The 26,017-nt window shown below is 37.9% G+C and overlaps 1 protein-coding gene across 2 annotated transcripts in view; it reads right to left on the bottom strand.

The window, feature by feature from the left end:
• Positions 1-369: 369 nt before the first annotated feature.
• The window catches only part of TMEM196 (transmembrane protein 196), a 50,937-nt gene continuing 25,289 nt past the window's right edge, over positions 370-26,017 (bottom strand). For both annotated transcript variants that reach the window (XM_045865132.2, XM_045865133.2), the window contains exons 2-4: positions 9,735-9,791; positions 5,092-5,346; positions 370-791 (exon numbers count right to left, since the gene is read on the bottom strand). In XM_045865132.2, the coding sequence (XP_045721088.1) occupies positions 732-791; positions 5,092-5,346; positions 9,735-9,791 (372 nt within the window). In that variant the 3' untranslated portion in view covers positions 370-731. The remainder of the gene's footprint in view (positions 792-5,091; positions 5,347-9,734; positions 9,792-26,017) is intronic.

Genomic DNA, 26,017 nt, shown 5'->3' with positions numbered 1-26,017 from the left:
CACATACACACATACTGTATTTTATTCTTAGGCTCATTCATGAACATGCAGATCAATCTGCATGGTATAATCAAAACATATTTATTTTCCTTAAGGATATTCATTATAACTTTTCACCCTGTGCAAAAATGCAAAAATATCATACAGATTAGTATGGTCTCTCTCTAAAAAAAATTTCTTTTTTATGCTTTAGGGTTTTTTTGTCATTTACAAATAAATTATGAAATTAATTCATTCACAAATTGGAAATAATTATAATGTTTTTACAACAAGGCATTACTGAGGTTTTGAATTGTGGTATTCTTGAAGTCATTGTCTTTCAAAACAAAGACATCAATAAGTTATTGTTATTTCTTGATATTTGCACTTTTGATTATTTATAAGAAATACGTCATTACAAATCTAATACTCATGCTAGTCAAATAGTGTTTTTGTAGAATATTAATCTTTCTGTTTATTCCTCCTTTTTTTCCCCTGAAAAGTCTTTAGAACAATCTGGAAAGTCTGTTCAAATTCCTGCACCAGAACATTTCTGAAAGGTTCTCACCTCCCCCCCCCGCCAAAAAAAGCTGAAGAAATAAGTGAGGCAAAACTGAGGGAGAATGATTATACTGGGTGCTCACAATAGATAAAAACAAATGCAAGAACTGTTTTAATTTTATCCCCTACTCCTTTGGTATTTCCTTTCCTCATGAAAATCCTAAAAAATGTTCAGTTCTTTAAAACATTGATTATACTCTTCCATTAAATATCAGTTGTGGTCCTCCATTGCTCATGTTGTCTGTCATTTCCTGTTAGGAAAATAAGATGAATTAGTTAAAATTTACTTCCAGAGTAAGATACTGATTCAGTTAATGGGTTTGCAAAACAAATTTCAAGCCACTGAAAAACTTGCTGAGTTTTGGGGAAGGACAACGATTGATATTGTTGTTGCATTTGAGAAAATGAAATTTTATGGCCAAAGTCTTCTACACACAAAAACACTTCAATCTGTCCCCAGGCCCCTGAGTCTCTCCTTTTGTTTCTCAACTTTATTTTGGAAAGACCTCACCTAGAAAGAAGAAGATGGTTAAATGCCTACATTTTTCCCCCTTGCATTGGCTTCTCTGCTGAGCATGTCAACAAAGTGCCAACCTAGTCTAGAGGTTACCTCATTCTGTAGAAAAATGTGTGGCCTTTTTGCAAAGAAATGAAATAGGCCCACAATGGGATCATTGCTTATATGTAATGGTGGGTCACAAATAAATCACAGTGGGAAAGATTGGTTTTCATGACACTATCACTCATATAGTAAAAAAAAAAAAAAAAAAGCCCAACCAAACAAATAGTGAAACCTCTTAATATGTTTCTTAAGGGATCAATTTCGAGGATGCTAATAAGGAAAACTACATGGAAGGCAAATGAAAATTTAGATAGAAAGGATGAACTAACGTAAGTTCCATTTGTAATTTGAGAAAATGTTAATTTAAGAAAAATTAAGATGTTTTAAATTCATATGTTTTATTGAACATTAAACTCCTCCCTAAACATTAAAATGTAATGAGATGTGAAGCCCATTCACATTTATCATGGTTAGTGTGCCTTATTATAAATAATATTTAGGCAAAACTATCTAAAAATCTTATCACACTTGAACAAGCCTATTTGCAAAAGTGTAGTAAATTCAAATGCAAATTATTGCTCATTTATCTCAAGCCTATCAGTTTATATTTGATTTCTGTTCGGGAGAATTAGAAATGTTTGCTTTTGTAAACTTTAGAAATTCTTCGCAAATATTCATTTGAAAAATGAAAGGTGTCCATGCCCTATTTTGAATCTCTTCTCTTAGAAGATTCAATATAGGAAATGAAATAGAATAAAGATACTTGCTTCTTGTTTTGGCTGGTTTGGAAAGTTGCTTAGGAGGAAGATCCATGAGGGACTGGAAGGTAGAAATTGGCCTGGTTTTAAACTTTGCTTTTGAAAACTTTGTTGTCTTTTGAAAGATGTGGTAGAATTTCTTCCAAGAAAATTTGGAGAAAGGAAACAATAGGCACTGGGGCCCTGTCCCATTCTCACATCAAGATCTGTCTTTCCATGGGGCACCTGGGTGGCTCAGTCATTAAGTGTCTGCCTTTGGCTCAGGTCATGATCCCAGTGTCCTGGGATTGAGCCCCGCATCAGGCTCCCTGCTCAGCGGGAAGCCTGCTTCTCCCTCTCCCACTCCCCCTGCTTGTGTTCTGGCTCTCGCTGTGTCTCTCTCTGTCAAATAAATAAATAAAATCTTTAAAATAAAAAAAAGATCTGTCTTGCCAGGCTAAGTGCCTGGCCCCTTCCAGGTCCTAAGGAGTTATCTCATTCCTGGGTATCCATTATATCTCCCAAGTAAGGTGCCGAGGAGATACAAGAAAAAAGCCTAGAAACTCAAACTCCTTTAGGGTAAAGACTCTGACAGAAAGCGAAGAAGGTCCTTTGGCGCCAGCAGCCTGCTTCTATGGCCTGGTGATGGTTCAGTGACTGGCTCACTAGGCATGCACACAGTAAAAGTAGGTGTGGAAACACAGTGGGGTCATCGGGCTGAGGTTAAGTTCATAGGCAGGAAACCTGATTTGAGGCTTCATTCACGAACTCACTATGGGTGGCAAGTTAAATAGAAACGATTCTTCAAAAGTGATCTTTAACAAAATTTACTCATACAGCTTTTTCTATTCCTCACAATAGTATAAAAATAATTTCCTAATGAGATGATAGAAGTAAGATTCTTAGGTGCTTGTTCTTCTAAAATGAATTTGCATTCAAAAAGTAGCTTAAAAACCATAAAAACTAATCTAATGGAGAATATTTTATTGCAGGATTAAGAAAAAAATCTAGGGGCGCCTGGGTGGCTCAGTCATCAGGTGTCTGCCTTCGGCTCAGGTCATGATCCCACGGTCCTAGGATCAAGCCCTGCATCAGGCTCCCTGATCCACGGGAAGCCTACTTCTCCCACTCACCCTGCTTGTGTTCCCTCTCTCGCTGTCTCTCTCCCTCTCTCTCTGTCAAATAAATAAATAAAATCTTAAAAAAAAAATCTAGTTTTTAAAAAGCGTTTTCCTAACTAAATTCACACTAATATGGACACAGGAAAATCAAGGGTAGGAGAAAAGCAAAAATTAGGTTTTAAGTGCATTAGCATTTTTAGTTTATTTGCAAATAGGCATGTCCAATTTGGCAAGAAGAATATACTCTAAATTTAGGCAGGACCAAATGTGACTATTTGCAAGTGGATATACTTTCTGCCATTGGGCCATAGTATCAATGTGACTTTCTGCATTTCCAATTATATTGTTTAACCAAAGCGAGAATGGCGACTATTTATTTTTAGCAGCCCAAAGTATAGGAAATAAATGTGAAATGTATCACATCAGATAATCTTGTAAAAAGACAGCTCTCATACAGCATTTTCACTGTATTAGTGTCAATCTTATGTTATCTGCTCATGCAGTTTTGGCACAAGGGAGATACAGTTTGTCTTCATCAGACACACCTATTATAAGCAAAACTCTGGTCTGTGAATGATGGTATTGAGTCAGAATCACAATGTAGCAGAAAATAAAGGAGTCATGAATCATCCAAACAGAAATGTGTTTGGATGCTTACAGGAGGCTGAATATTTTAAATACTCAACCAAATTTTAAGCTGCAAGACTCTGCCATGTAGGTTTATGTTGGGTCCTCAAAGTAGTTCTCATGAAAGAGATACTTTGAGAAGAAACAGACATCAACAGCATCAGTCCAGACTGATCTGCTGACATCATGCCTTCCTAGGAAGAAGCATTGCTTCCTGAGGTGACATCACAACATGGTAACTCCCTAGAAATCAGCGTACCTTGTAGGTAACTCTGGTGTCGGGGGCACCACCGGGCAGCTGGGCAAGTCGGTTATTTCAATAGCCCTCAATCTCTAATATAAATATAACAATCATATAATAAATATTGTACAAACATATACACAAAAAAACGAAATCACAGTAGTATAAAAATAGAGCACAAATGAGCCACTATCCAAATACACAATGGTAATCTATTTTTAACAACCCATTTCTTTAAATTATCAGGCCTGCTAATAGTACCATAATTTTTTTTTTAAGAACATGTGTATATCTGTTTCAAATTGCCTGTTTCATGGAGCAACTTAAGGATATCTACTCTCTTTATTTGAATGTATCGATTGCATACAAAATGGAAACACTTAAAACTATGGAATAAATATTTTTTCTTCAAAATAACAATATGAAGAAAAATGCAGTAGTAACTCTTGCTACTCTGTCTTCTATTCCATGCTTGTGCAGTTTTATTTCCATGATATCAAGTGAAATATGATGTGGCCATTATCTTAGCCAGGTTAGTTTACGGATGTTTTATCTTTTCCTTCATAGATCCAGTAACAGGAACTGAATTAAGAAATATGTGCAACATGCAATAGAAACACAGACAGCTCACTATATCATTTGTCCTTCAAGCAATAAATGTTACTTCCTGTTTGAATGAGTTTCATGAAACAATTATGCAAGAATATTATTTAAAATATAGGCAAAGCTACCGAAATATGCATGAAGTTTAGATGAGAATTTAATGAAGCTTTATGTGGATTGTAATATCTGCCCTGGTAGGCAAGGCTTTTTGTTGCCTTATTAAAAGGTCCTTTTATGCTTCAAAATCTAATTTACATAATCAAATGCATCTAATTACAAGCACAGGAGGTGAGCTAGAAAGGGGAATTCATCAGATTTCTACAACTGGCACTATTGAGTTGAGAGGGTATTTAGTTTGTGTTTTTCCTCAGTACAACACATAAAAATCCATATTTATAAGGCATTCAATATTTTATGGAATGCTATTTTAGGAACTGGGTTTTGGTATAGATAGAGAGCTCTGAAATTATTGAAAATAGGTGTACCCCAAATAGCAGAGAAAAAAAAAAATAAAAAATTCCTATTCTTAGCCCACTAGGGCCAAAGTTTTAGAAAATCCAATTCCTCAAATTCTCTTCTAAAGCTGCCAGATGATTGACCAAGATTTGACTGCAGCCTTCATACCATGCTAGCAGTGAACAGAAGAGCTACAAAACTCACTTTCTCAGCCATTTCATGAGAGTGGTGCAGAGAATGCTCCCTTTCAGAGAACATCCTCCTCTGTTCGTAGCTGGCTAGTCGACAAGTGAGCCAGGAAGAGAGGGTACAGCCGCCGATCCCGATGCACGCAAGGGACATGGAGGCGAGATGCAGAGGATAGAGGGAAGAGGTCTTCTTTGTCACTGCCCGAAGGAACTGAAAATTCAGGATGCCCCCAATGAGTCCACAGATGCAGCAGGCGGAGAAAAGGATCATCTGATAAGAAAAAGAAAGGGAGTATCAAAGTCGAGGAAACAAAGCTGACCAGGACACAGTGCACTGTCCTGGCTGCACCTCAAGGATAGCTGAGCTACAGTAAAGGCAAGGAGCTTTGGGTGCTTCTCAGAGGACAGAAGCTAACCTTTCACCAAGTTTCTGTGCAATCGGACTCAGTGGAAAGAGCGCAGACCACAGTGTTTCGGAATTAATCGCTGACTGTATGAAGGCCAGGGATACATCTTTTGAAAACACTGAAATAAGCAAAATTTGTCTTCAAGGTAGATTCAGATTTAAATAATATTTACTTACTATCTATCATGTGCTTACTATGCTAGGAACTTGAACAGATACTATCTCAATTAACCCGCCCAGCAAACCTCTGAGAGAAATCGTAATATACATTTTGGAGGAATGGTGAGCAGGTAACATTCAAGTGTAGGGACTGAATCCAGATTTTCTGACTCTAAATCCAGTTTCACTATGTTAATCCCCCTAAAATATCTAAATATCTTCTCATTGAACTGTCATGAGTTCACCAAACTGCAGATCTTTATACCTCTCTAGCTAAATGATCTGGGGGAATTTGGTTACTTCTCTTTTTCATTCCTAGGAGTTTTATTGTGTATCGATTTCCCCAAAGGATAGTTAAGGGACTCCCTGTGAACTGGCCCTTTATATTACAAATCTTTTGTTACTCTGTGGCACCACAATGAAGAATACACAGTAGACATTCCAAAAATACCATCTGGTTGTTTTGGGGAAACACAGGATGTGGCTTTGCTTTTGATCCTATTATTGGTTTGATCTGGGTCTCTGTTAAGAGACCTCCGGGGTTTTATTCTACCTAAATATCATAAATGTAACTGAATATTCCAAAAGCTTTAATGATTTTATTTTATATTTGCATTTTGTCTAAATTCCCCCATGGGCTTTCCTTATACTTTAGAGTGTGATACTAATTTAATTATCTACATTTATTTCCATTTTTCTCCAGAACATGGTCTCCACTACAGTCCTCTCTCTTGCCAATCCTACAACTTGTTCATTCCCACCTCAATGATATTTTCCATTTCCTGGAAATGATATTGCTTCTTTCTTGGACTCCTAGATGGAAGGCCCAAAGGCAGTCCTAACTGCTTCAGAAAGCCTTCCTGGATTTGTTGATCTCCTCCTTTGGTATAATTCCATCGGGCAAACAGCTATGTAATTTAATTTAGCATTTAATTTTACACTATCAGGAATTATTTGCTGTTGCCATTTAGCTGAGTTTAGCAAGCATTTATTGAGCACCTAGCATCTGTTAGGCCCTGAGTGAGGCAGCTGTTGGCATTACAAAAAAGAATAGCTCAGAGTTATTGCCCTTGAGTACTCTGCAGTCTTGTGTGAGAGAAGATCCCACATTTCAACATGGCATGGCAAATATTAAGAAAGAGGGATGAGGGGCACCTGGGTGGCTCAGTCGTTGGGCATCTGCTTTTGGCTCAGGTCAGGATCCCAGGGTCCTGGGATCGAACCCCGCATTGGGCTCCCTGCTCTGCAGGAAGCCTGCTTCTCCCTCTCCCACTCCCCCTGCTTGTGTTCCCTCTCTTGCTGTGTCTGTCTCTGTCAAATAAATAAAATCTTAAAAAAAAAAAAAAAGAGGGATGAATTGGTTGCCCTTGGATTAGGGAGGTGGAGAATGTAGCCCAGCCAGGGGTTTCAGACAAGGCTTCCCTGATAACATGTCATCTAAACTAAGTGCATGCAGTTCCCAGAAAAGGGTAAGGCCACAGATACCTGAAATAGCATAATGAAATAGCATGGTGGGCAGAAAGAATTACAAATAGTTTGTTTTGTTTCTCTAACTTAATTCAGCATCTTTATTGTGTCTGTCTCACAGTATTTGTCGTCAAGACTGAAAATCCAATGATGGATGAATATCTTTTTATAGTTGATTAAATATAATGCTGAATATCAACGACCAAATAACTGAATCATCCCAAGTGGGAACCTGTTGCTCCCAGTTTCACATAGAATCAATATACTACCTTTAAAGTATATTCAGATAGCATGCAGTTTCTTGGGAAATATTTTGGTGTTGACTCATTCTTAGAAAATATGGGAAAATGTTACATTCTAGCCTTCAAGTAATGAATACTATTTACGAAAGTAAATGACAAATTATTTGACTATTATAAGAAAACATGTAATCTCTCCTGATATTAGTCTCATTCATTCTTGAAAGGCATTCATTAACATGTGTGAACAGAACATTCTCACCTAAGAATTAAAATATTAAAATCTATACCCACATTTATAACCATATATGATTTTCAAATCTCACCAGACTAGAGAATTTAGACTCGAGAGATATTTGGAGTGGAGAAATTATCATGCAATTTGATTGAAGGATAGAGAATCCTTGATAGCTAAATGTCATCTATGGGAATATCAGAGGGTAAAAGAGGTTAAAGTGAATGGTAGTTTATAAAAGGTTCAGCTCTTATGATTTTTTAAAATAACTCTTAAGAGAATTAGAAAGACAGAAAAAAGACACTAGTGCCTGTTTAAAAATTCTTTCTCTTCCCTTCTCCTATGAACTGAATATTTGTGTCCCTCTAAATACAAATGTTGAAGCCTAATCCCCAATACTATAGTATTTGCAGGTGGGATCTTTGGAAGATAATTAGGTCAGGAAGGTGGAGTCCTCATAAATGGGGTCAGTGTTTTTATAAAAGAGATTCTAGAGAGTTTTCTTTCCCCTTTTGCCAAATGAGGACACAGTCAAACATTTGCAACCTGGAAGAGAACCTTACCAGAACCTAGCTACACAAAATGGGTCCCTAGTCTGGGTCCAGCCTCCAGCACTGTGAAAAATAAATTTCTGTTGTTTATAAGCCACCCAGTCTATGATACTTTGTTATAACAGCCCAAATAGATGAAGACATCTCCCTTCCCTTTCCTTCCCCTGTTCCCTTTCTCCTCTGCCTCCCTCTATTTTCCTCTCCTTCCCTCATTCTTTCTTTCTTTGTTTGCCCACCCTTTCTTCCTTCCTTCTTTCCTTCCTTCCTTCCTCTCTCTTTCTTTCTTCTAAGTTCCAAGAAATTGTTATTATATAGCCATAAAGACGCCGGTAAAATAAAAGTAGAGAGAGAATGAGGGCCATGTCTAAAAAGTGATAGAAGATTCATAGATGCAAATTACAAGCCTCCCAAAATCTGTATCTAATGCTTTCCCTTTATGTAACTTTAAAAAATTCCATCTCACATGTCTAAGGCAATGGGTGCTTCATTTTTTGGTCACAAGAGTTATCCTCACACAAAAAGATGTGATTCAAAAAAGTAGTTAAACAAAAATAACTAATAATCCCATCCCTGCCCTCCTAAGATAACTGGCCTCCTCCTGGAAAACTCTTTTTAGGATCAAAGACCACTTTCTAGGGTCCAAGTGTAGTATTAATTTTGTCAACTTATAAAGGTCTATGATCTTGGGGTGCCTGGGTGGCTCAGTTGGCTGAGCGTCTGCCTTCGCCTCAGGTCATGATCCCAGGGTCCTGGGATACAGCCCCGCATCAGGCTACCTGCTCGGCGGGGAGCCTGCTTCTCCCTCTCCCTCTGTCTGCTGCTTCCCCTGCTTGTGCTCTCTCTCTCTGTCAAAAATAAAGACAAATCTTTAAAAAAAAAAAAAAAAAAAGTCTATGATCTTTCCTATTGCACACAAAAAAATAACCAATGCTTTTCCCCTCTTTTGAACTCTCAAAAAAACATCATGGAGGGAAGTGGGGAACCCACCCTTCGGCATACAGAAGTTCTCCTCCAGCCATTATCAGAGTTAACTGGGAGTATGTTCCATACCCCGGAAACCCATGGCAGTACTGAAAAACATCTGAAAACACGTTTGCATTCACAGGAATAAAATAAAATTAAATAAAAAAAATCATTGGGCATTCACTGTAACTATAACCACCCAGCTGTTCTGCCGCACTGCAAAATTGACTTCACAGTCAAAGCCAGTAATCCGTAGGCCCAGTTCCACATTGAAACAGTTAAATTTCCCATGAACTCAGGCCATGTCTTTTTTAGCTTACTGAAGGATTCATGTGAGTGTCTGGGCATCTATAAACCGGGAAAGTGGAGATTGTCAACCACAGCAGTCATTATGGGTTGCATATTCATGCATTTAAAGAGTATATCAAAGCTTTTCTTTCTTTTTCTTTTGTCATAGTCTCTAATAATCTTGATGGTTTTTTTTTTGAAAATGAAAAAGCCAGTATTTATTGGTCGGTCCTCTTTTCATCCTAAATGAGTAACATTCACTATGTGAAAGTTGGCTTGTCATCATTTCCATTTTCAGGTTCCTACGTTTCAAATACTTCAATGCAAAATATAAACAAGGCAGAAACTTACGACAAGTCCAGATTTTTTTTTGGCGCACAGTATTCCACATATGCCACAAAGAAGAAACTGAAAGGGAAAAGAATAAAAATTATTCCATATTCAAAGACAAGAAAACCTCTATTTTTTTAGCTTATAGCTCACTCATGACACTTGTTCCAGGGAAGTGTGAAAATTTTACGTTCCCATCAAAAGCTGGAAAGGAAAATACCTCATTCTAGAATGGTAAGAGATAAAAATGTTAACTTTAGTGAAAATGTGTTCTTTGCAAGACTGATACAGGTAACCTGTGGTACTTAAGCAAAACCTGAGTCAGTTTTACACCAGGCAAAATTATGAAGTAAATAAATGTAGAGTTTTGTTCTTCCTATTTTCTTTCACTGTCTTCTATTTCTTTCTACTTTCTTAAGGAGAAAAGTGGTGTGATACATTCATTCATAATTGATTTCTAAGCAATTCGAAATCAATGGCCTCTACTACAGGTAGTGAATCTCACACAAACAAAAAGATAAGGCATCAAAAAGGGAAATGTTCTTCTTTAGAGACATTCTTTGTACCTCTCAAACTATGTCAGGTAAAATGGTGACCTCCTCATTCTACCAGAAATATGGTCCTTGTGGATATGTTGGAAGACCTCAAGGAGATGAAGCTATTGATGGCATGTCATTTCTTGTAAATAAGCACGTTGGTGACATAATCACTTTGCAAAGAAAAGATGCATCAAATAGTCTACCAATGACACACTATTAGATATTTTGGTTATCGGAGAATGGTAAATCATTTAACTTGGTTAGAAACATTTAGAGCCATTTGAATGTGCATTTATACATACATCTGGCTAGAAACAAACCATATCAATAAAATAATAGTCATTAATAAATAATAAGCCCACTAAGGGCTTTCAGACTAGCAGATAAAGCTTTGAATGCAGTTAAGTTTTTCCTTTGATTTTCTTTTAAACTGTGCTATCTCAAGTCAGAACTAATAATATGAGTGGTTTTAACTGAGTTTCACACATGGGTAGACTTTTTAAATATATACGTAAAAATAATCTTAGAATTATATGAAATAAATGAAATGCGTGTGAGAAACACCAACAAAATTTGATAAAGACATAATGAGTTAAGGAAGTTTTCCTTTGCAGGGATTTTTCCATATAAGGGAATGAAATAATTACAAAGCAGGCAACGATGCAGAAAGACAGATCAGAGAAACCAAGGATATATAACAATTTGCTTAAAATATAGATGATCTTTCAAATTAATACTCAACAAAGTTAAATATTTATGTAATTTTAGAGGAGTGGGAAGGATTTACTAGACATAACAGCAAAGTCACAGACCAAAATGGAAAATACTTATAAATATTAATACATAAAATTATATTTTCAATAGTAAAAAATAACATACCTCTCAAAGGCAAAAAAATAAATTGGGATCATATTTAGAAAGCCTATGACAGACAAGGGTTAACATATTATATAAATTGATCTGATAAAATAATTTTAATACCTTAAACCATGAGAAGATGAAAATTCAGAACTTTATAAAACTTGAATACTCACATACCTTTCAGAAGTTTTAAATATCTACTTCTGAGTAACCATTTGTCACCCCCATCCCCCTTTGTGTCCTGGGTCCAGATGAACTTGTCCTTAAGAGTCCTTAAGGACTCTTCCTTACTGATCCTATCTCGTGTCTATCAAGGCTGTGCTCAAGCCATTCCAGTTTGGAACAGTTCTGTACCTCTTGGTGCTGCCAAGCTTCAGATCAAAGCCTCAGCATGCCCTGCTCCTTGCTTGCCTGACTAACCCATTACTCACCCTGAAAGTCCATTCACCCAGAACTCATTCCTGAAATAATTTGAAAGCAATGTAGTTTTGTGTTCCTTGGATCTCTTCTGAAATCTATAAACATTGCCATTATTTATTCACAGCCAAGCTTGAGTGGACCTCAGGAGTTTAAGCTGAGTTCTCCTTCCCAGCCACTTGGTTAGAACATCTAGGTGGCAATAAAATTGCTTCCTTCTATGGTCCACTAAGGAAAGGAATTTCAGGGCTTGGGGAAGCGGGGGGAAGGTAGAATACAAGGGGAATCAAACAATATATTTCCACTCCCAGTCAGGCCTAGAGAATAAATACTTCTGGATAGTTACTTCTGTCAGGGTATCCAAAAATCTACATTCCCTGGAGGAAACCATTAATCTGAGAAAAAAGTTACCCATATAATGGGCAGTATATAAAATCACAACATTTATGAGGAGGCTGTAAGGGATGTTAGCTGAAATTTAGCCATCACAGTTTATAGAGAAGTGTAAAAGAAGCACAAAAAAGCAGTAAATGATCTTTTAATTTCATGGGCTGTCTGTACTCCAAGTCAGAGCACTGCAAGGGATCTTAAAAGATGACTTAATTCAGTCCTTGCAGTTTGCATGTGGGGAAGTACAGTTCCAGACAGGCTTAGTGACTTGCTCAAGGTCACTCATCAAGGTCACAAATCACCCATGTAATCTAAGGCTTTTTAAAGTGTCTGAGTTGGGGCGCCTGGGTGGCTCAGTCAGTTAAGCGTCTGCCTTCGGCTCAGGTCATGATCCCAGGGTTCTGGGATCGAGCCCCACATCGGCTCCCTGCTCAGGGGGAAGCCTGCTTCTCCCTCTCCCTCTGCTGCCCCTCCCCCTGCTGTGCTCTCTCTCTCTCTCTCAAATAAATAAATAAAATCTTAAAAAAAACCTAAAAAAAAAAAGTGAGTTAATTTATTTCTAATATTGTACTGAAATGCTCTTCAAAAGGATTTTTCAGTGCTAGTACAGGGCATCAGACTAGCAAATCCAACCAGAAGTGTTCAATGAACACCTGGCCATCTATAATTGCTCTCTTTGCCCTTCCCATTATTAATTTTTGTTGTAATAAGAATGACTATAAGATCAATCAATTGTATTACAGTCTACAATTAAGTGTACCTTATTATAAAGGGAATTTGTTCTATTTCAAAATAGTTTTTTTTTTTTGCTCAATATAACTTTATCAAGGATGCAAAGCACTCACACTACATTATGAAACAAGTGAAAAACAAATCAGTTTAAAAAAGTAAAATTGACGGCTGGAGACATATATATCTGAATTAGATAGACAATATTACATGAGACAATATAATTTTATTTCTGAGAAGATGGGCTATTTAAACCCAGGAGAGTTATTTGCTTTGCTTTTACTATGAAGTTATATAGATCAAGTGATCTAATGATAGGAAGTGCAACTATGTAATAAAACTAGTTAGCCGTCCAACTGGAATTCATTTGATTCCAATTTAGATTAAACTCAGTAGATAACTAAGGTTGTCACTCATTGTAGGATGAAATGGAGCTATTATGGAATTAGCATTCTATATTTTGAGTGGATTTTCTTCATGAAAGGTCCAGGGAGCCTTCTGCTTTTGCTTAAGATGGAGAAAGAACAAAGATGTCATTCCCACTTAAACAATAAGCTAAAGCAGAAAAACTAAGAGATTGATAACTTTGAGAGAGCCCATCAGAATAGTGAAGTCCAAGGCAATGGAATAAGCAGTTCAAAGAGGAATAAGGCCCTCAAAGGAAATTCTGGACACACAAACTATATCTTTTGTTGCAGAGACAGGAGGAAGGGACGTGGGTTGTCACATAAATGGGTGTGTGGGCAGGAAGGGGACGGTGCAAAGCTCTGCACTGTCCTTAGGCTTTCTTTCTTATGAAGCAAATGCTTTAAGCCCCTGGCAAAGGGGTAGCAAAGCTTACTGTTTCCAGGATTTATGCAAATATGGACTGCAACTCTAACTAGAGGAAATGTAGAAAAACATATCTGCACCAAAGATAATCACTGTAACAGCACAATCATTTCCTCACTAGAATGACTGCCTTTTGCACTAACAGCATAAAGAATAATATCAAGATAAAATACTGGCAAGATTCTGAAGATAAAGCACATTGCAACTTTTGACATCCAGTCAAATTCTCATTCACACAAGAGATTACAAAAAACACAGGATCATTTGGGCAAAAGCACTGTGGTGGGCTGAATTATGGCTCTCCAAAGAGATGTATGTCCTAATCCCCAGAATCCACTAATGTTACCTCATATGGCCAAAAAAAAAAAAGCCTTTGCAGATGTGATTAAATTAAGAATATCAAAATGAGATTATTGTGGATTGTCCAGGTAGGCCCTAGATATAGTCACAAGAGTCCTTTAAGAGGAAGAGAAGAAGGTAAAAAGAGACAGAAGGTTCCAAGAAGACACAAAAAGACAAAGAAAGAGAGTTGTGAAGAGTCCATACTGCTGGCTGTGAGGGGGAGGAGAGTCCTGAGGCCCAGCGTGTAGGCACCCTCTGTGAGCTGAAAATGGATTCTCCCCTGTGGCCTCCAGAAGGAATCTAGCCCCATAGACGTATTTTAGATTTCTGGCCCCCAGAACTGCGAGAAAGGATATATTTCTGTTGTTTTAAGCCACTAAATTTGTGGTAATTTGTTCCAGCAGCTATAGGAAACTAATACAGGCTCCAAAACATTTTACATGACACACTCTACAAGAATTACTAGAAGCTGTTCAGGAAAACAAGCAGGGAAAGCCAGGAGATAAAAAAGAAATGTAGGAGAAAAAGCACAAAATAAAACAAAACAGTATATCTTTTAGATTCAAAAGTATTGATTGGAAAAATTAATTACCTGTTTCGAATGAATATCCCAGGTGATTCTGGCATGAGAGAGGGTGAGGTGGGGGTAAAGAAGATGTAAGTAGTATTCTAAAACTCTTATCATTTAGCAGAGTAACAGAAAAGCTAACTAGTTCTAGATATTGACGGAAAGTACAACTCTAATTTTGTGCATTAAAATACAGAGACTGAGAAAATAAAAATAAAGAGAAAAATACAATTTGACAGTAAAGAGGGAACCAAGAGATGTCAGGGAAGTTTAAAAAAAAATGAAAGGAAATAAAGTGAAACTATAAAATAAGTTGGAATAAACAATTCAATAGTGTAAGCGATCAGACTAAATGTGAATGCATTCAATTTTCCTCCTAAGAGGGAGAATAGAAGGGAAATAAAACAGTCTACTGGTAAAGAAGGAAAGGGGTTTGTTAAAAGATCCCTAAAATGAATACATGAATGAAAACCTCTTCTTTCCATCTGCTTTTCTCTCTGTCTCTGTTTCTCTGTTTCATTTCTTTCTGTTCCTCTCTCAGCACCGACCTAGATGCTTGTTAATGAATTCTTTATTAGTAATCCTTTCTGTCCAAGAACGTTTATTCTGGGAAAAGACTAAGAGTAAAAAAAAAAAAAAAGGCTCTTGTAGAATTTCTCAATTTTAAATTATGTAATGGAAAATGTTGAAACCATGGTTGTAATGGAAGCAGATAAAACCAGTGGCCAGAAGAACAAGCAAGTGTTGGGTGAAGAGATTATGAAAGATGGTGGACCAATCTTGTTTTAAGAGAGCTTATTAAAAATTTTGCCACATCACATTTAATGACCTCAGATGAAACAATTTTCACTGAAATTCACTAGCCATTACACAAGATATACATGCTAGAAAGTAGAAATGATGCTACTTGCCCCACACTCAAGATAATGAGCTAAACAACACATTGAACTTAATACTTTGATAAACTTCAATGATTTATACAATTTTGTCAAAATTAAGGTTTCTTTAAAATATATAGAAATATGATCAAGAAAACAAATATTAAATGTTGGGCGACTGAGTGGAAAGAAATCTATTTCTGGTTAAACAATGTATTTTCCTTGTACATGGATTGAAAGTTTGATGATTTGCTTTGCTACCACCAGTTCTTGGATATTTTTATTCTACTTCAATCACCTGTTCAAGAATAACAACTGGAGTCTCTTAAAAGGATTATTTTGTGGTTTAGCACAGAAAATGCTACTGTGCTAACATAGTTCATATTTTCCTTGAAACTGTGCTGATATGATAGTGATTTTCTGGCTATCCTCATCAGGATGGGTAGTTTTATTCTCAGTTAAATATAACGAATCATAAACCACTTCATATTAAAGTAGATATAGCTTCAATGACCACCACATTTCATTTTTACTTGGAAAGTTTTTTTTAATTCAACACATTCATAATAGTGGCTGAAATAAAGCGTTTATGTTGCAAAGCATGTTGATTGTCTCTCAATTCTCTAGAAAAAAATGTATTGAAAAAGGGAATTTTCTTTCACGATGGGCAAGTGAGTGAAGAAAAGAAATTATGGATCAAAGAAACAGTTTTGAACCTCATGCTACATAAAAGTAAAATTGAATCCGTTATTTCATTTGCCATTACTGGCCTGTTAGAGTTAGAGATCATCTATTTTTATATTCAACTTTGCCATATCTCCTCGGACAAAGCTGTGCTGTTAAAATGAAGTTTCTAGATGACATGATGGAATTTCAAACTGGACGAATGAATTGGTAAATGGGTGGATGAATGTATCACAGTATGCATGGGGAGGGGCAGAAATTAATCAGATTTAGCCGATTCCAGACACACAACTGGGTGCAATTAGTCTTTTCACTGAATCAAATCCCATTAACTTCTTTTTTGTTTTCCTGAAACACTCATGATTGGTCAGATTAGGTTAATTTTCTTCTCAATGGCGGCATTTGAAAATGATTTGGATGGCGTTGACCTTTTAAATGTCACAATCCTCGCTTTGTGGGTTCCAAAAGTTTCCTTCTCAAACCTCAGATGTCCTTGAGATGTCAGCACGGGTAGAGCTTTCTATTAAAACAAAAATCACTGCAAAAGATATTACCTTGACACTGAATGGTAACTGCTAGAAGATCCTTTTTAAATGTGAGTGACTTCCCAAACTAAAAAAGGTTGTATTCTTTTTAAATTTTTTATTGGTGTATAATTGTCATATAACATTATATTAGTTTGTATTCTTAATTATGTGAGACAGAAAATGGCTTGGGAAAGGACCCTACGAGTATATATCCCAGCTGTTTATTTATTTTCTCTCAATAGACACAGCATAGGCATTTCCCCTTGATGAAACTAGAAATTGGGCAGTGTCTCAACACTCTCAACTCAAGGCTATTACTTACTATCACCTAGTCTGTTCTGTAAACTGCTCTGAGTGATTATAATACCATCTCCCCTTTAAATACCCTTTATACAGACACTGTCCCTTACGGCACACACCATCCCAGTCCATTCAGAAATTTGCTCCTGGAAGAAATCAGATACTTGTCATTTAGTCAAGATCAAATGATGTAGAAAACAGTCAACAGGTATCACAAAAAGCGTCAGGACATTAAAAAATCAGAATATAATTTTTTAAAATGTGAGATCAATTGGTTTGTTACTTTAGGGTTCTTTCAAGCCCTCGGGTACTATGGCTGGCAAGCCTTTCGGGCTGAAAGCGGAGATTCTAAAGGAAGGAGAAGAGTTCCTCCTTTTATGATTATAAGCAATGGCCTGTCCTGGATGGACCATGACTTAAGGTAAGTAACTACCATCTATACGTGTTCCCTCTGGGGAAAAAGAGAATACTGTGGTAGGCAGAGTAGGGTCCCTAAAAACAACTTTATCAAACTTTAGAGTTTATATCACCACTGTAACAATCCTGACCATATGAATCCTCCTTGAAATCCTTTGTAAGATCTCAGAGTGAAGGGGTCTCTTCCCAGTTGAGGGCAGATGTCTCATACAGTAATCCCATCTGAGTATATATCTGTCCAGTTTCAAGTACCAAGATTTCCCCTAACACTCTCGAGATTTAGGCAGGTTATGAAAGCTGCCCATGTCACCTCCTTTGTTGTTCTACCAGGATAATCTTTGAGAAAACACTTTTGGTGCCTTAATGGTTGGACCCAATTTGGATTACGTGACCTCAGTTACAAAGCCTTGACAAGAATTTTTCAAATAATGGCATCTGTAAACCATTGTTTATCAGAAAGACATGGGGATATTTGTCATAAATGCAGAGTCATGGGCCCCCATTGAATCAAATTTTGGTGGGGTGGGGTCTAAGAATCTGCATCTTGGATAAATTCCGGGTAACTGTTATACTCCTAATTGTAGGATAACCTTAGGTATAGAATCACAGGCCTGCTTTAATTCTCTAGTTTGGCTTAGGTGAGCTGGCGCTACCAGAAGCCAGCCAGATGTGCGACCTACCACGGGAGTAGTAGGCCTGAAGGGACCAACAATGGATGCGTGTCTACTACCAGACTCCGGAGACTCCCTAGGCTTATGTGATGAATGAAGCTTCTTCTCTTTCCTGAAGGATTTAATGGAGAATATTTGTCTCTTCATTCCCGGGTGTAAAGACAGTTATCAGAAGCATCCCAGCAGAAGTAAAGGTGTTTTGTTCATACATCTCTCCATCAACCATGGTGGGCGGGGTAGGGAAGGAGATTGATGTTGCTTTCTCTGGATCCTACTGTAGACATTTTATGCCTTTGCATGGTAAGTTTTAAGTGGCTTATCTTTGACAGGTTCATTTCCCGCATCAAAGAATAGTGGCTTTTAAGGTCTTTACACTCCCCCAACCCATTCCCCTGAGGATAAATCACTTCCGGTAATCGGAACACCTAGACTGAAGCAAAGGTGGGGCTATTAGTGCTCCACAGAGAGCCTCTAAGGAATAAAAGAGCTGTTCCTTCAAAGGATATTAACAAAGAGACATTTTCTTGCCTAACTTTTTCTCTTCATTGTTTTCTGTCTCCCTCTCTCTTTTAAGAGTCTCAAGCAGTTGATTAGAGTCTTGCAAAAGCAACACAGAGAAGAGTTTTACTCCCACTCTGTGGGTCAGCATTATAGTTTATATTATTTAGCCAAGTTTCTATGTCTGCTACAGTTCTCATAATGAATATTTTGGATCAGGTAGGAAATAATAGTTTTCTTCCTGAATGTATTTATGCCAGAGCCTGTCAGTATACACAACTGGACTGTGAAAACCATTAGGTTGGAAAGAGTAAACTAGAATGTTTCCAAACTCCATGGGTAATCAGAGTTGCAGAGCACTATTTATAAAGCACCTGAAATTTACTAGGGGTGGATGCGCCCTTTCTCTCCTATTTAGTTAACTTCAAACTGATTTTAAATGATGGCAAGCATTCATTACATCTTTCCGGTAACCTGGTTCAATTTGATTGCCAGAGAGCCCTCAAACAAGGTAAATAGGGAAACTTGTGAATCAATCCTCAAAAGAGGTAATTGGAAAATTTATAAAACTGAGAGCTGATTAAAAATTCCTCATTGCCGAATTCTTAATCGCAGGAATCAAACTGAGGGTTGTTGGAGTGGGGGGTGGGGTGGGAGGGATGGGGTGACTGGGTGATGGACACTGGGGAGGGTGTGTGCTCTGGTAAGCGCTGTGAATTGTGCAGGACTGTTGAATCTCAGATCTGTACCTCTGAAACAAATAATGCAATATATGTTAAGAAAAAAAAAAAAAAGAAGAAGAAGAAGAAGAAGGTAGCGGGAGGGGAAGAATGAGGCGGGGGAAATCGGAGGGGTGGACGAACCATGAGAGACGATGGACTCTGAAAAACAAACAGGGTTCTAGAGGGGAGGGGGGTTGGAGGATGGGTTAGCCTGGTGGTGGGTATTGAGGAGGGCACATTCTGCATGGAGCACTGGGTGTTGTGCACAAACAATGAATCATGGAACACTTCATCTAAAACTAATGATGTAATGTATGGGGATTAACATAAGAATAAAAAATAAAAAAAATAAAAAAAATTCCTCATTGCCTTAAAAGATCTAAAGTAATATCTTTTAAGAACACGAATTAGGGGGCGCCTGGGTGGCTCAGTTGGTTAAGCGACTGCCTTCGGCTCAGGTCATGATCCTGGAGTCCTGGGATCGAGTCCCGCATTGGGCTCCCTGCTCAGCAGGGGGTCTGCTTCTCCCTCTGACCCTCTTCCCTCTCGTGCTCTCTGTCTCTCATTCTCTCTCTCTCAAATAAATAAATAAAATCTTTAAAAAAAAAAAAAAAGAACACGAATTAGGCTGTTAAAACTAGCAGATTCTGGGAAGTGACTCTGGAGAGTGAGGTTTTTGAGGAGTACATTTTGGAAGGAATCATTTAATTAAAGTGCAATAATGGTGCAGAAGATTTATAAACTTAAGTTAATAAAGGACCCAAGGAAGATGCTGAGTTTCTGAATTGTTTCAGAATAGCTCTAAATGGTGGCTTCTGAGTCTCAATGATTTGTTATTGATGTGATGGCTTTCAGCTTTCTCTGGATAAAGAGGACCATAACAAAACAATTTTGAGTCCTCCTTCCAATTTCCCACTGATTCATTTCTTCATTACTCAGCAACTATATTATCCCAGTGAAGTTGCATAGACACTAGCCCGTCTTTGTAGTATTATAAGGTGATACTATAGTGAATAAAAAATAAGTTACATACTCATAGAGCCAGACAGTAGGTGCTGGCTCTTAAAGAAGCAAGAAGATTAAGCCTGACAGATTTTCTATTTCCTGGAGTTAAGGTGTGCTTTTACTGAAAAACCCACAAAGATTGCAGGAAGAAATAATAATGTATAAAAAAGAAATAATTTTGGAGCATTAAAAAACACATTTGGGTAATGGGCTCTGGAGAAAATATTAAACGCTGCACTGTCCATCAATATCCTTCAGCACAAAGATTATTTGCCTTACTGGAAGAAAGTTTACAAGATATCTTAGCAGATGGACTTTTACCCTCATCTTCCAGTCCTTTTAGTTTAGTTCCTGTTAAAGGACCCCAAATGGAAATACTTTCTCAAGTATTCTGTTGGGATAAATTCTCAAATTTCCAAAGTTTACTTTTTCAAAAATTCACAACACTTACTATTTGGGTTCTCTCTCCCAGTATTTCTGGGAAGGCTAAAAAAACCACTCTTTACTATTTCCACTTTGTGGGTAGAGGAATTAAGAAGCCAAAAAAATCATACAGTAAGCAAGTGGCAGAAGTTCAACAAGAGCAGAACATGGGGGTTCCCAGATTATTGCTTATTGTGTGCATTATACCTCATTTCATGTTAGCTCTAAGAAAATCAGAAACACCTTGTCAAAAAATCGTCTTGTTAATAGACAAGTCATAAAACGTTCCTAATGAAAACCTTGTGAGAAAAATCTCTCTGGTGGGAACAATCGCTATACAAGAATGACTATCACCTTGGTTTTAAACTTCCTCTGGAATTTGTGTTCTCTTTTTCCTCACAGTCACTATCATTCTTGTCCTCAGGTTCCCAGCTGTATCTCTAGCCCAGTGGTGGATAAAACCTAAAGTAAGATAAATCCCTGTCTAATCCCCTCACCACAACTAAAATAAGCTGATATTTTCAAACGAACTTGATAAAAAAAACCAAAGGGGGTACAACAGCAAAATTAAGAAAAGAATTGTAAGATGCACAACAGTGGTCCCCTTCCTGATGCGTATCTCATCCGCTCTGTAAGCCCTGTGCCACCCCACATCCCATCTGAAGGACCCAGGACTGATGATTCCAAGAGGATACCAAACATTAGAAGACAAAGTGTCAGGGACCACTTTCAGGGTCATCTCCTCCCAATTAAAATTAAAATTAAAATATAATAATATATAATATAATAATATATAATTATATAATAATATATAAAATATAATTAAAATTATAACTGGCATCCACAGACAGATTTTATAGTTTAGGCCACTTGCCAAAACATTATCACAGAATCATGGATTCTGTGAGTTGATTTGCTACAAATGGTGATTCTTTTGCTTTTCATTCTGATTTCTAACCAGATTTCATGAAATAACTCCGAGGACCTTTATTTTTATCCATTTTAAAGTGCTGAGACCATAGAATTGCCTACCTATGAGATTACCTGGTGGCTGAAAGATAAATCATAAAGAACAGGTACATTTGGTGCAGCAGGATGTGCATATTCATAGGTTGAAACTAGGATTACCAAAAATTCTGTTCACTGGTGTATCTGGGAAATGGGGGTAGTTTAAAGTGTTGCCTCTTATTTCTGGATTTAAATGTTATAATCAAGAATAATGGATAGGAGTTATATGGAGGGAGATTTCCACTCATTACCAGGAACAGTTTTCTTTTTCTTTTTTTTCTTTTTTAAAGATTTTATTTATTTATTTGAGACAGAGAATGAGAGACAGAGAGCACGAGAGGGAGGAGGGTCAGAGGGAGAAGCAGACCCCCCGCTGAGCAGGGAGCCCGATGTGGGACTCGATCCCGGGACTCCAGGATCATGACCTGAGCCGAAGGCAGTCGCTTAACCGACTGAGCCACCCAGGCGCCCCAGGAACAGTTTTCTAATGAACAGACCTGTCCACAAAGTAGCCTGGGCTTCCTCATAACAGTGATTGAGGTCCCTTTGGGAATGTTTGGAGAGTGACTGAATGACCACCTCTTAGGGTGCAGAGAACAGATTGGTACAGTTCTGACAAGGGATTGAAGTAGGATTCTACGAAACACACTGACATTCTGATTGAGATTAATTTATGACATGGCTACAAGATCCATTTTCAAAGAATTGGAGTTCATGACAAAGGTGGCACTGTGCCATCTATCTCTGATGAAACAGAAGACATTTCAGGCTCCTCAGCATCTTCGGCTATTTATTGTTGTGACCACAAATTAGCCAAGACAACGTAAAAATGTATGGTTAATTGACACTACTGAATATAGAAGGCCCAGTAACGGTTTACTGTAACTGCAGAAACAGCTGTGTTCTTTTTACCTTTCTTTTTATTTACAGTTAATAATAGATGACTCTTTATGGTTCCTAGTGTATAAAATTATAACTGGCATCCACAGACAGATTTTATAGTTTAGGCCACTTGCCAAAACATTAGTTAATTTATAGTCTTTATAGCACTGTGGGAGTTAGGGGACTTTATTACTTTGCCTGGAACCTCAGCAGGAAGGAGCTACGGCCAGATCTAGATTTAGAACGTAGAGTGACGTGAGCAAGATGGTGACATAGCTTGTTCCTGACTTTGCTCCCCGTCATGAGAAGAACTAACAGCTATTCAAGAAGACACCACTGAAAGAACCCTGGAACATGGGGCTGAGACTGAAGTACCCCTTGGCACCACAGAGACCGAGACAGACTGCATTTGTCGGGCAAGAGAAGCAGCTACATGTTGACCACATCGCCTCTCCCCCAGACCAGCGCATCACCATGCAGCAAAGTCTTGCATGAGCGTCTGGTTCCTCCATGAGAAAAGAGAACCCGGGAGGGATAACAAATCCCACCAGCATTGTGGGTCATTTTGTGGGAGCCCCTACTCTGACTTCATACCATGGGGATTACAGGGGAATCTGTGGGACTTGACCATTGGGAAAGTGACTGGGATGGAGAAGTGGGGGAGAGGCTTGCAACCACCAGCACACAGATCTCAGTAGTCTACTGAGAGTGCGTACCTGAGCTGGTACCGCCCAATAGTAATCCCAACCAGCATCTCTGTCCATCTGTAGAAGCAAGTTAAGGGTACACACTCAGCAGGGTGCAGATATGCCTGATTCAGATACTCAGTCAAGGAGTTCTGCGGGCCCTAGAGCCCGATTTGCCCATGCCCAGGCAAAGAGCTGAATCACAGCCCTTCCTGCTGTGGGGAGTGTTTTCTGGGCCCATCTGATCAGAAGGGCTGGCAATATCCCCTGAAGCTGTACGGCCCAGTGGCATTCAAGCTGAGAGTGGGAGGGCAGAGCTGAATGCCCCTAAAGTAAAGCTAGTACCAGGTGTGGAGCTCAAAATCAGCAGAAGAAAGGATATAATAGAGACTAGAGCAGAAATAAAAGCAGTAGAGAACAGAAAAGCAATAGAAAAGATGAACCAAACTAAGGATTGGTTCTTTGAAAAGAGAAACAAAATAAACCCTTAGCTAGGCCAACCAAGGAAAAAAGAGAAAGGACCTAAATCAACAAATTATAAATGAAAAAAAAAAAAAAAAAAGGAGAGAGAGACATTATAACTGATACCTAAAAAGACTCCAAAATAGCCAAAGAAATCCTGAGGAAAAAAGAACAAAGCAGGAGGCACCACACTTCCTGAATTCAAGCTGTACTATAAAGAGATAGTCATCTAAACAGTATGGTACTGGCATTAAAACAGACAAATAGAACAATGGAATAGACTCAAGAGCCCAGAAATAAACTGAAGCATATACATTCAACTAATATTTGACAAGGGAACCAAGAATGCTCAATGGAGAAAAGACAGTCTTTCCAATAAATGGTGCTGAGATAATTGGATATTCACATATAAAAGAATGAAACTGGACCACTGTCTTACACCACTCACAAAAATTAACTCAAAATGGGGTGAGGGGCGCCTGGGTGACTCAGTTGTTAAGCATCTGCCTTTGGCTCAGGTCATGGGATAGAGCCCCACATCGGACTCCCTGCTCAGCGGGAAGCCTGCTTCTCCCTCTCCCACTCCCCCTGCTTGTGTTCCCTCTCTCTCTGTGTCTCTTTCTATCAAATAAATAAATAAAATCTTTTAAAAAATGGATTAAAGACTTTAACGTAAAACCTGAAATCATGAAACTCCTAGAATAAAGCTGCTTAACACAGATCTTGATGAGTTTTTGAGTATGACACCTAAAGCACCAACAACAAATACACACGTGGGACTACATCAAACTAAAAAGCTTCTGCACAGCAAAAGAAACCATCAACAAAGTGAAAAGACAACCTACAGAATGTGAAAAAAAAATTTGCAATCATATATCTGATAAGAGATCAATATCCAGAATATATAAATACATATCCAAAATATATTAAAAAACACATACAATTCAATATATAAAAAAGTCAAAAAACAACCCAATTAAAAAACAGGCAAAGGACTTGAATAGATATTTCTACAAAGAAGATATGCAAAAGGACAACGTGTACATGAAAAGATGCTCAACATCACTAGTCGTTAGGGAAATGCAAATTAAAACCATAACGAGATATTACCTCATGCTTGTTAGAATACCCATTATCAAAAAGATAAGAGATAACATTTATTGAGCACTCACTAGATACCAGGCTCTGGGCTAAACATTTTATATACATTACCTAATTTAATTCACATATTCAGTTGAGAAAACTGATCCTCAAGACAACTTTTTCACACCATACAGTTGGCATTTGGCAGAAGTGGAATTCAAACACTGGCCTTTCTAACTCTAGCGGCTAAACTAATTTAGGATTTTCCAATAATTTTACCCCAACTTTTTGTTGGGGGAATGATGCAATGGGAAGGGATGAAATAAGTTCAGGTCTACAGGTAAATTACTAAATTGTGGTCGGGGAGCTTTTCCCCCTAAGGCTACTGGAGTCTAGTCTCGAAAGAAGTATTTTCCTACCACTTGGTGGCAGTAGCTACCAATTAATTCACATGCGGTTTTTCAATTTAACTAAAGTCGTGGTCTTTATTTCCATTTGGGAGCAGTTCTTTAAAAAGATTTCTCCTTTCAATTAATTGACCTTTTCATGTAATATATTTATTTCCAGTAAATAAATATATTTATTCTTATTCTTATTGATTATTGTCTTGGATATCATTCAGGTCCATGGATTTCCCTTTAGAATAATGGCCATAGATAAAGACAATAGAGAAGTTTCCGGTTTCCTCCATTCAACTTGATAGCTTCAGAGGTGTGCGCTGTATGGCTGACCAAAAGAGGTTAATGACAGAGCTTGGAAAGAACAGACAGGACAGGGGCACCTGGGTGGCTCAGTCGTTAAGCATCTGCCTTTGGCTCAGGTCATGATCCCAGGGTCCTGGGATCGAGGCCCGCATTGGGCTCCCTGCTCGGCAGGAGGCCTGCTTCTCCCTCTCCCACTCCCCCTGCTTGTGTTCCCTCTCTCACTGTGTCTCTCTCTGTCAAATAAATAAATAAAATCTTTAAAAAAAAAAAAAAAAAGAACAGACAGGACAGCTTATCAAACCATAAATGGAAGACAACTTATAATCAATGAGTATTAACTTAGTATGGGTTTATAATAATCAAGAAACACCAAGCATGTTGTCTCAATCCACACATGCAATCCATTTCACAGAAGAATAAGCTAAGGTCCAGAGACGTCTAAGTGGTCTTACCCAAGAGACACTTGAATGGAGTATACAGCTAAAAAATGGCAGAAGCAGAATTCAAATCCAGATCACTCTGACTCCAAGGTATGTGCACTCTCCCCTGTCTCATCCTGCCTTTCTGACAACGGTATTATTATTCTAAGGAAGAAAGCAGTCACAAAAGACTTCCAATTTTCAGGCTGAAAAGGGAATATCAAAATTCTAAGGATGTTCAAGTCTCCAATATAGAGA

Source organism: Mirounga angustirostris, unplaced genomic scaffold (assembly GCF_029215605.1).
Source record: "Mirounga angustirostris isolate CCGP_5_RB_7025 unplaced genomic scaffold, mMirAng1.0.hap1 SCAF_12, whole genome shotgun sequence".
NCBI classification, from domain to species: Eukaryota; Metazoa; Chordata; class Mammalia; order Carnivora; family Phocidae; genus Mirounga; species Mirounga angustirostris.
This window is presented reverse-complemented; position numbering and strand designations above follow the sequence as displayed.